The sequence below is a fragment of the Pituophis catenifer genome, unplaced genomic scaffold, assembly GCF_029215685.1.
Source record: "Pituophis catenifer annectens isolate HBS135680 unplaced genomic scaffold, rPitCat1.0.hap2 SCAF_15, whole genome shotgun sequence".
Lineage (NCBI taxonomy): Eukaryota > Metazoa > Chordata > Lepidosauria > Squamata > Colubridae > Pituophis > Pituophis catenifer.
This window is the reverse complement of record NW_027256895.1, coordinates 9,129,577-9,141,557: the sequence shown is the minus strand read 5'-3', so window position 1 is coordinate 9,141,557 and position 11,981 is coordinate 9,129,577. Positions and strand designations below refer to the sequence as shown.

General features: G+C 37.3%; 1 protein-coding gene across 1 annotated transcript; it reads left to right on the top strand.

Moving 5' to 3' along the window:
- The first annotated feature begins 963 nt into the window (after positions 1 to 963).
- LOC139324313 (vomeronasal type-2 receptor 26-like) lies at positions 964 to 10,796 on the top strand. Its single transcript, XM_070954035.1, has 6 exons — positions 964 to 1,157; positions 1,753 to 2,044; positions 5,910 to 6,773; positions 8,394 to 8,520; positions 9,574 to 10,046; positions 10,764 to 10,796. Exons 1-6 carry the CDS (start codon positions 964 to 966, stop codon positions 10,794 to 10,796), a joined length of 1,983 nt encoding a protein of 660 aa, XP_070810136.1.
- Positions 10,797 to 11,981: the final 1,185 nt, after the last annotated feature.

Sequence of the window (11,981 nt, the reverse complement as noted above, 5' to 3'; positions counted from 1 at the left end):
TCACCAAAATATCTGCTGGGAGCAGGGAGCTGAGGCTGAGTTTATGTTTCCTTTGAGATTTTTATTTCAGTTTTAGGGGAAATATTCTGCCTTTTTAATATTTCCTAAAATATTTCATTTTTCTAGGAGAAGGGAGGGTGCTAAGTTTCTACAGTACATTGTGAAACACCTTCTAGGGAGATCTGGAAATAATGGAAAATGTCTTAAAATGAGGAAATGCCAAAACATCTATGCATGTTAATACTGTACAAAGGAAGGTGAACTGCATTTAGCATTCATAGTAAACACAATACAAATTTCAAAAAAAAAGAAGTGTATTTTATTTATTTATTTATTTTATTATATTTCTATACCGCCCTTCTCCTGCGGGACTCAGGGCGGTGTACAGCCAGGATAAAACATAGCATATAAAATTTAAAAACATTTTAAAAAACAATTAAATAATATGGGCCTGAATTTAAAACAACCCAATTAAAACCGAATTTTGTGTTGCAAATTCCCCTTGTACATTTTATTAGCAATTGTGCATTTCAAAAAGAATTTAAACATCAGACACTTATTCTTTCATCAAAATCAAAGTAATTATCTCCTACAGGAATCACCATATTTTCTTCACTAGGCAAGAACATCAAAGTCTGCACAGAAGGTTATTTCAATTCAACAACAATCAATGTATCTTGAACCCCAGGGAGATTGGCACAAGGATAATAATGGCTCTGTGTCAGAGTCATTGCTACAGGTTTCCTCCCTTTATTTTCCTCTGCCAATGAATCTGTTCAAATGCTGATTCTACTGAAGACATGAATTTTCACTCTCATGGATATCCAAATACCTAACGGTGGGTTCTCTGATTAGATGCACTCTCTGATATAAACCTTGAATTAATCACTGGCTTAGCTATTGGAATAATACAACCTTTATTGTAGGATGGGATGAAAGACGGAGACATTTTCAAGAGTGAAGATGTTGCTCCTTCTAGTGTTCCTCATGAACAAAATAACTCTCAGCTGCCCAGCAAGTGATGCTTTCCTTGTTCCACATGAGTGGTACCAACCTGGTGACCTCATCGTTGGTGGGATAGTGTCCCACACCTATTACAACCTTCATGAAATTAATTTTAAGGAACATCCTTATAAAACATCTTATGACACACCAAAGTAAGGATTCTTTTTTTCTTTTTCTAATGTTAATCAGTTTCCCAAAAATTCCTTATGAGAGTAAAAGGTTCTCAGTATAAATGTAGGTTTTATATCTAATCTAAGTCTATCTTTCAAATGTTTTTAGTTATGGAATAAACCTTTTTCTTTACTTTATTGTGAAGTGCTTGTCATATAATGTATGAAACTTTGGTACAAAACATTTTTGAAGAACATTTAGTAAATTTAAGAGAATATTTTTTTAAAAAAAATCTGTATTGTCACTCTGAACAAAACATACATACAATAAATGACAGATACATGGTGAAATTGTTCATATTCCATTTTGGGAGGAAATTAGAAACTAAATGGACTTCCATGAAAAAAGCACTATTTTTTATTTTATTTTATTGGAGAGGATATTTGTTGCAAATCGTGCAATTACTGTAGAAAAGCAAATTTGAACTGTGTACAAATTATTCAGTATTTTAGGAAACATATTACTTTCCTACCTTCATCAGAGAAAGAAATGTTTGTTATTTCATATACAAATGATGCCACCTTATGAGAATTTGCCAACTTCCTTTTTCAACTGGGGTATTTAAATCATTTGCAGTGTATTAATCAAATTCTACCAGCACATCCTTGCCTTGGCTTTTGCTGTGAAGGAGATCAATGAGGACTCCCAAATCTTACCTAATGTCACTCTTGGGTTCCACATCTATGACAGTTACTATGATTCAAGGATGACCTATCGCACCACTCTGGATCTACTTTTCAAATCTCAGGAATTTATTCCTAACTACAATTGTGATCGCCAGAAGAATCTCATGGCTATTATTGGGGGATTGGATTTTGTCACATCATTTTATATAGCTGAAATTATAAATTTCTTCAAGATTCCACAAGTAAGTTCTGAAGGGGTTGAGCAGAAAATTCTTATTCTTATGGTTCTTATGCAATAATTAATGGGCATCAAAGATTAAGCTTAATTTTCTGTTAAGATGTTCGGCACTGTTTACAGTCTACTTAGCATTTTTTTCTTATACTACAATGCCAATTACAGAAAGTGAATATCAGGTGCCATGCCATAGCTGGGAGATTATTTGAACTGGTTCTATTAAAACAATTTAGTACATATATTTGAAATATTTCCAACAAATTTGTTGCTTAGGTTTCTGTTAAGCTGTTCTACATGGTTTAAGGTCTACTACTTGGCATTTTTTTGTGAAACTACAATGCCAGTTACAGGAAGTGTGTATCAAAGATCAATACCTGAGGGAAGATTTGAATGGCATCTATAAAAATAATGGATCTAGTACATGTGCTTGAAATATTTTCATGCAGTGAGAACATTCTCAGAATAACAGAGATGGAAGGGACCTTGGAAGTCTTCTAGTCCGACCCCCTGTTTAGGCAGGAAACCCTACACCACTTCAGACAAATGGTTATCCAACATCTTCTTAAAAACTTCCAGTATTGGAGCATTCACAACTTCTGGAGGCAAGTTGTCCCACTGATTAATTGTTCTAACTGTTAGGAAATTTCTCCTTTGTTCTAGGTTGCTTCTCTCCTTGATTAGTTTCCACCCATTGCTTCTTGTTCTACCCTCAGGTGCTTTGAAGAATAGTTTGACTCCCTCTTCTTTGTGGCAGCCCCTGAGATATTGGAACACAGCTATCATATTTCCCGTAGTCCTTCTTTTCATTAAACTAGACATACCCAGTTCCTGCAACCGGTCTTCATATGTTTTAGCCTCCAGTCTCCTAATCATCTTTGTTGCTCTTCTCTGGAGTCTTTCTAGAGTCTCCATGTCTTTTTTTACATCGTGGCAACCAAAACTGAATGCAGTATTCCAAGTGTGGCCTTACCAAGGCATTATAAAGTGGTATTAACACTTCATGTGATCTTGAATCTATTCCTCTGTTTATGCAGCCTGGAACTGTGTTGGCTTTTTTGGCAGCTGCTGCACATTTCTGGCTCATATTTAAATGGTTGTCCATTAGGACTCCAAGATCCTTCTCACAGTTGCTACTATTGAGCGAGGTACCAAATATACTGTACCTGTGCATTTTGTTTTTCTTGCCTAAATGTAGAACCTTACTTTTTTCACCATTGAATTTCATTTTGTTAGATAGTGCCCAATGTTCAAGTCTGTCAAGAGCCTTCTGAATCTTAAGCCTATCTTTTAGAGTGTTAGCTATTCCTGCCAGCTTGGTGTCATCTGCAAATTTGATGAGTTCCCCATCTATCCCCTCATCCAAGTCATTGATGAAGATGTTGAAGAGTACTGGGCCTAAAACAGAGCCTTGGGGTACTCCCATGCATACTTCCCTCCATGTAGATGCAATTCCATTGAGGACTACACGTTGATCAGCCAGTTACGATTCCAACTGATGATGATGCTGTCTAACCCACATTTTTCTACTTTATCAAGTAGTAGGTTATGGTCTACTTTATCAAATACCTTACTGAAGTCCAAATAAGTTATATTGACAGCATTCCTCTGGTCCACTAATTTTGTTACTTTGTCAAAGAATGCAATAAGATTAGTCTGGCATGATCTGTTTTTGACAAACCCATGTTGGCTTTTGGTTATTACTTTGTTTGCTTCTAGGTGTTTGCTGATTCGTTGCTTGATTATCTTTTCCAGAATCTTCCCTGGTATTGAGGCCAGGCTGACAGGTCTGTAGTTTCCTGGATCTATTTTTTTTCTTTCCTTTTTTGAAGATGGGAACTACATTTATTTATTAATTATTATTAATTTAATTTGTATACCGCCCTTCTCCCAGAAGGGACTCAGGGCGGTGAACAGCCAAAATTAAAAAACATACAAATGCAAAAGTTAAGATAATTAAAAGAATTAAATCATTGGCTACCCAAATTTAAAACCCCAAATCCATAAAATTTAAAATCCCAATTAAAAAACCATTTAGGCTAGGCCGGCTTGATGAAATAAAAACGTCTTCAGGGCTTTACGGAAGGTCCGGAGGTCCGGGATCAATCGTATTCCAGGAGGCAGCTCATTCCACAGGGCGGGTGCCCCCACATCAGCTCTTTTCCAGTCCTCTGGCAGTTCCCCTGTGCTCCAGGATCTTTGAAAGGTATAATTCAGTGGTTCTGAGATCTCATCTGCCAGTTCCTTCAGAACCTTGGGGTGTAATCCATCTGGACCTGTTGATTTGAACTCGTCTAGGGTAGACAGGTGTTCACTTATCATTTTCTTCCCTATTTTAACTTGTATTTCTAATCTGTTTTTTCTGGTGCTGTTTTTGATAGGTTGGACTATTTTTCCTTTTGTGTAAAGACAGACGCAAAAAAAAAATGAGTTAAGTAGTTCTGCTTTCTCCATGTTGCTTGTCACCTTCTTGCCACTTTCTCCCAGCAACGGGACAATTGTTTCCTTGACTTTTTTCTTGTTTTTAACATGTTGGAAGAAGCTTTTTTTTTTTTTTTTTTTGTATATTTTACTTTTGTCGCAAGCCTTTGTTCACTGTGAGCCTTAGCTTTCCTCAATTCATCTTTACAGGCTCAGGCTATTTGCTGATATTCTGCTTTAGTTATGTGCCCCTCTTTCCACTTTTTATACTTGTTCTTCTTGTCATTCAACTTGTCAGAGTTCTTTATACAGCCACGCTGATTTCTTTTGAGAGCTGTTATTTTTCTTCTTCATTGGTATTGTGCTAGTCTGGACTTTTATAATCTCACTTTTCAAAATTTCCCAAGCTTTTTAAGTTGTTTTCCCCTTGAGGATTCTCATCCATGGAATCCTTCCCAAGCTCTCTCTAAGTTTATTGAAATTAGCTCTCTTAAAGTCCGAGACTCTAGTTTGACTTTGTTCTACTACTTGTGCTTGCATAATGTTGAATTCCAATATCGCATGATCACTTGCCCCCAAGGTTCCTGTAGCTTCAACATCTTCTATCATTTCATCTCTGTTAGTGAGAATTAAGTCCCATATGGCTGATCTCCTTGTTCCCTTCTCTACTTTTTGGGAAACAAAGTTGTCTGTTAGGTTTGTTAGGAACCTGTTGGATCTTCCACTTGGTGCAGAGTTTGTCTCCCAGTTGATGTCGTGGTAGTTAAAATCCCCTATTACTATTGTGATGTGCTTCCTACATACCTTAGTTAGTTAGCTGACTAGCAAAAAGTTCACCTATTTCCTCTGTTTGATTGGGTGGCCTATAGTAGAGAGCTATGGCAATGTCATTCTCCCCCTTTAATATTGACCCAAATGCATTCAAGATAATTTCCATCATTGTTGTGCTCTATGTCAGCGATTCAACATAGAAGCATCGAAGCATCAAAGTCTGACACTCTATTTCTTGCAGTTATTTCTTATATATAGTGCAACTCCACCTCCTCTTTTATTTGGTCTATTTCTTTTAAATAATTAAATCCTTCTAGCTATATATTCCATTTGTGGCTTTCATCCTACCATGTTGTTGCAATGGCAACAATATCATATCTGCCCTCATTTACTTGAACTTCTAATTCACCCTGTTTATTCCTCATACTCTGTGCATTGGTGTATAGACATTTGAGTCCATTTTGACTGACCCTGTGTTTACTGTCTACATAACCTGTGTTGTACCTGACTGCCCCTATTTTCTTGCCACCTGTTTGATTAGTGCACATGGTATGGCATTCACTATTAAATTCTTGGTTTTGCTTGCTTGACTTTGTTCCTTGGATATATTTTATATGAAAACAAGATAGGAAAATTAAATTTAATCTAAAGACTGTAAAGAATACTACTGGATTTTCTTTTAGCTGACATACGGCTCATTAGCCCAAGAGGAATTCAAGATCAGTAAGCTCTCTTCACTATATTTCATGGTCCCCAAAGAGGACCATCAGTACATTGGGATTATCCAATTGCTTCATCATTTCAGCTGGACATGGATTGGGATATTTATTATTGATAACAACAATGGAGAAAATTTCTTACAGAAAATGCAGCCCTTACTTTCAGAGAATGGAATTTGCTCAGCATTTATAGAAAGGCTTCCTCAACAACTCCACTTGGAAAGATTCTCAGAACTTTCTCAAATGATCTCCATTATTTCCATTAATATGAGGCATAGCAAAGCCAATGTGTTTCTTCTCTATGGCGGAGCCTGGACAATTATATGGCTAAGATTTATAACATTTCTGATAGATCCTGAAAGCAAGGAAACTGCATTACTTAGAAAGGTGTGGATCATGACTGCACAAATTGATTTTGTATTACCAGGAACTCATATCAGATGGAATCTGAAGATGTACAATGGGGCTATTTCCTTCACTGTTCACTCAACAGCAGTTGTAGGTTTCAAGGAGTTTCTTCAGACCATAAATCCTCTTTCAGACTACAGAGATGGGTTTCGGCAGAATGTTTGGGAACAATCATTTGAGTGTTCATTTCCAAAAGCAGAATTGCAAGGAATGCAGAGTGGGAAATGCACTGGGGAGATGAAGCTGGAGGATCTTCCTGGGCCTGTGTTTGAAATGGAAATGACTGGCCAAAGCTACAGTGTCTTCAATGCTGTTTATGCTGTAGCTCATGCTTTGCAGGCTCTACACATGTTGGGTTTCAATAGGAAGAAAACTATGATGAGTAAAAAAACTGATCTTCTAAATCTGCAGCCTTGGCAGGTATTCTCTTTGAATTGGACTCTTCTTTTATTTCAATGAACAGTTTAATGTAGAATTATTTTTTGAACCTATTCTGGAAAATCTTAATATTTTCTGCATGTAGAATCAAGTTAAGTATGAGAAAAACATAGAATAAGGAAGAATTTCTTGATAGAACAATGAATTAATGCAAAAACTTGTCTTCAGAAATCCTGGGTGCTACATAACTGGAGATTTTAAGCGATTGGAGAGGCATTTGTCTAAAATGTTGTAGGGTCTTTCCTTGAGCAGGGTGGTGTACTAGAAGAGGTCCAAGATCCCTTCCAACTCTATTGTGTTGTATAAAACAGATACAGAAAAACTGGCTTCTGTTCTTATTTTGTCATTCAGGTATTCTGATCATCTGATCATCCAGAAACTGCTATTAAAAATCATGATTTAGGTATCAGTAGGAGTTATTTAACAAATCACCATAGATTGTACAATAAGAGTTAGTTAGGATGATAATTTGTACCAGTGAGGAAAGATTAGATACAATTTCTCTTGAATTAGTTGTTTAAGTAGTGGACATAAAACATAATTGAAGGACCTGACACAATTCCAAAAGTCTATTTTCATTGTGCTTCAGTTCATTCCTACCTTTCCTTAAAATAATATCAAATAAATAATGGATTAGACATGTATATTTCCATGCAATATTGATTATCAAATTTCTAAGCAAACATGTTTAATAATAGTTATTGGAATATGAACAATGAATGAATGAAACTTTGATATGTTGTTCTCTTCTCTGTTATATTGCATTCAATTGTCTGTCTCTTCTATTCTCTTTCAAGTAGCTCCATTCAATTCTTCAAGGCATTTCTTTTAACAATTCAGCTGGGGAGAGCGTGTTCCTGAATGAGAAAGGAGAAGCAACCGGTGGATTCGACATCACCAACTTGATCACTTTTCCAAACAGATCCTTTCAGAGAGTTAGAGTTGGAAAGCTGGATCTAGAAGCTCCGAAAGGGAAGGAATTATTCATTAATGAAGATATGATTTTCTGGAACCCAACTTTTAACCAGGTTTCGAATTATTGTATGAAACATGCTTTAATCCATTATGTTCCCACATTGAACACAATCCTTTTAGAAATCCATTTCTCTCTCTTTTTTAAAATAAAGAGTAGCACATTCTTTTCAAATTTTGTTGATGATCAAGCACTCATCAATGTGGCAAAATGATATTACAATGTAAAAGCCAAGTTTGCATATTTGGTTTGCATTTCCGTTTGAAATCACAAGAGTGGCCATGTTTCCATGAAGCTGTCACCCTGTGCAATTATTTGCTCTCCTTCTTCTTCAAACAAGACCTTTTCTACATTATTGTGGTTTCTACATCTTTTTAAGATGAAATTAATTGGATGAAATTAATAAATTCAGTATTCTTTTCCATGAAATTGTCACTAAGTGTTATAATTTTCACACACTGTCCTTCAAACAAGAAAGTTTGGACATCATTGTGATTTCTACTTTTTTAAATTCCTACATATTTTTATCAATTCTTTGGCAAATAAAAATAATTCCCTTCCATAAAGGAGAAAAATTACAAACTCTGTTAAATATCACCAATTTCAAAAACTTTTATGCTTATCACCAGGCTCCTCCACTTTCTCGATGCAATGACCCTTGTTTCCCTGGATCCTGGAAGAAGAGGATTGAGGGGGATCAGTTTTGCTGCTATGACTGTGTTCCATGCCCAGAAGGGAAGATTTCAAATCAAAATGGTAGGCTAGGAATTATATCAAACTTCATTAGACATAAGCAAACTTTAATAAACTACTTGGATGCCTAACATTTATAAGATGACTTTCAATAATATTAAATACCAATAAAGGAGAATATTTGTAGCTCAGGGTTGGAATGAGGGGTCCTTGGTGCTCTCTGAGCTTACTTGTTTTCTTGCATTTATTTAATTATCCTAACTACGTAACATCATCAGTGCTAATAAGGAGTGCTGTTTGCTGTCAGTTGTCTGGGTAACCAGCGTAAGGACTTTATTTAAACTAGCCAAACCACACTTCCGCAACACAGAAAAACAGAAAAAGGAAATGGAGCATCTATACAACACATATCAACAAAATATACACCCACACTTTATCAAAAAATCCCTGACCACTCAACCCAATATAGCACAACCAACACAAGCCTTATAAAGAATTACACTGCCATACGTCAAGAATATCTAAAAACTCACAAACAGACTATACAACCATATGGAATCAGCATAGCACACAAGCCAACTGATTTAACTATAGTTTCAATTGGGAAAATGTGACAATCCTAGACTAGGCCAAGTCAAAAAATGCCAGGGAATTTCTAGACACCTGGCACTCTGACAAATCAGCCATCAATAGACACACAGACATTAACAACATCTACAGACTATGAAAAAGAGGCAATCAATCAGACCAAAAGAGAACAAAAAGACTACAGCACCTCTCCACCACTAGTCAGCACCAGATCAGCAGAGATTAACTCCAATGTTAACTTCAGACCAACAATCAAGTAAAAAAATACCCCAATCAAGAAACTTCCAAGGAGCCATCAGTAAACAGCCTAATGAAAGACTCTCTAAGAAGGTTCCCATCCACTTAGACAGGCAAGACACCAGAATATAAACTGAGAGCAACCAACACTCCTTATTAACACTGTGATGGTATCTAGTTTGGGGTAATGAAACATCTGCAGGAAAACAAGCAAGCTCAGAGAGCATCAAACACCCCTGAATAATATGGAATGCCCAGATTAAAAAAATATATCCTTGATTTTCCTTACAGATATGGATGACTGTTTTGAATGTTCAGAAGATCGTTATCCAAATAAAGAAAAGAAAGACTGTATCATGAAACTGCTGGTTTTTCTAACTTTTGAAGAAAGCTTGGGGATTGGTTTAGCCTCAGCAACTCTCGGTTTCTTTTTCTTGACATTTTGGGTACTTGGAACATTTATTAAGCACAGGGATACTCCCATTGTCAAAGCCAACAACCGGTCCCTCACCTACACCCTCCTTGTCTCTCTTCTGCTCTGTTTTCTCTCCTCTTTGCTCTTCCTCAGCCAGCCTGGCAAAGTAACTTGCTTTCTCCGACAATCAATGTTTGGCATCACTTTCTCAGTGGCCATTTCTAGTGTACTGGCCAAAACCATCACTGTGGTTGTGGCTTTCATGGCCACTAAACCAGGATCTCAGATGAGGAAATGGGTGGGGAAAAGATTGGCTTTTTCTACTGTCCTTTCCTGCTCTCTCTTCCAAGTATGTATTTGTATTGTTTGGTTGTTGACATCTCCCCCATTCCCTGAGTTGGACATGCATTCAGAGCTCCAAGAAATGATTTTACAGTGCAATGATGGATCAGCTTTCTTTTTCTACTGTGTCTTGGGCTACATGGGTATCTTGGCCATCGCCAGCTTTATCGTGGCTTTTCTTGCCCGTAAATTACCTGACAGCTTTAATGAAGCCAAGTTCATCACTTTCAGCATGTTGGCCTTTTGCAGTGTGTGGATCTCCTTCTTTCCAGCCTATCTGAGCACAAAAGGCAAAGCCATGGTAGCTGTGGAAGTCTTCTCCATCTTGTCATCCAGTGCTGCATTACTGGGATGCATATTCCTCCCAAAATGCTACATCATTGTTTTCCGGCCTGAATTGAACCACAGGGAGCAACTGACAAAGAGAAATTAATACATCCTGGGATTTTTCTGACTCAGAGAAATTGCTGAAAAGATTACTAGGAGGACTATTATCTATACAAAACATATAAGTGTTTGGAACATAGAAGTTTTTATTTCTCTCAAAGAAAGATTTGTTTAGGATGTTTATGGTTATTAAGATTTATTATGATTGCCCATTCCAAAATCTGTGCTCATGCTGCTTTATTTTCACAATTTTCCAAGATTCTTTAATCTAATGCTTTTTTTCCTTTTCAACCATTGATCTTAATTTTGGTCATCTAGTTTTCTTATTCCCTGTTAGGATATTTCAGATATTGGCTCAAATGAAGTCTAATGTTTGCAGAGAGATTTCATGGTTTTTATACTTTGAATTCCTAAAGCTTCTCAGTTGCCACACACTATGGAGGTGTGTATGTGGGAGAGGGGAGGTTGGAATGCATTGACAGACAAAGCACCAATCTTTCTCTTGGGAACCAAGGTGACAAAGAAGGGGTTGTCACGCAGTGACAATGCAGTGACAACCCCTTCTTTGTCATACTGGGGTGAAGCTATTAAATATGCAAATTACATTGTCAGCCGTACTTGGAGTAGTGTCATAAATCAGACTCCATTCTTCATGTTGTATGGGTACAAGCCTGATCTCAAAAACTCCATATTTTTGGTTCATACGCTATGGTGAACATTCCCTTAGCTCAAAGAAGGAAAGGAGGTCCAGCAGCAAAGAGATTGAGATTTATGGGTATTCATGATAATTCAAAATGGAGCAAATTTATTGATTCCAAACATGTGATAGTGATTTCCCAATCCACTAATTTTGAGGAAGATGCTGACTGGTCCAGGATTCACTCCAATGATCCTGGAGTTTATTTTCCTAGAGATGATGTTGCTGATGCCACGCAGTCTGATGACCAAGATTCACAGGCAAATGTTCCATCCACTAGTTCTTCTCAACCTGATGTTCCGTCTTCGCAAGCTGCGGATGCTGATGCTAGAGACGATGGTGAAGACGAGGACAAAACAGAAGAGGAATGGACGGCTGTTCCAAGGTGTTCCAACAGGGTCACAAAGGGGATCCCTCCACAGAGATATTTGTGGCAACTGACAAAAGCACCCTTGCCTTTGATTTGTACTGTTACACTTCCTCCTGATAAGTTCACACAAATCAAGCATCTTCCTGACTCCGAGCAAGAGAAGTAGTATCAGGCAATGCAGGCTGAGATGGACAGTCTAAAGAAACTTAAGGTGTTTATGCCTGCAAAATCTCCAGCTAACAACAAAGTCATTGGCACTCTATGGGTCTACAGAATCAAGAAGAAGCCAAATGGTGAGTCATTGTACAAGGCCAGACTTGTAGCTCAGGGTTTCGCTCAACGTTATCCTGAGGACTACACAAATACCTACTCACCGACAGTCTGGACTGAAAGTGTAAAAATTGCTTTAGCCACTGCAATTATTCTTGGTTTAGAAGCTTTCCAGTTCAATGTTGACACGGCTTATCTACATGCTGACCTAGATGAGG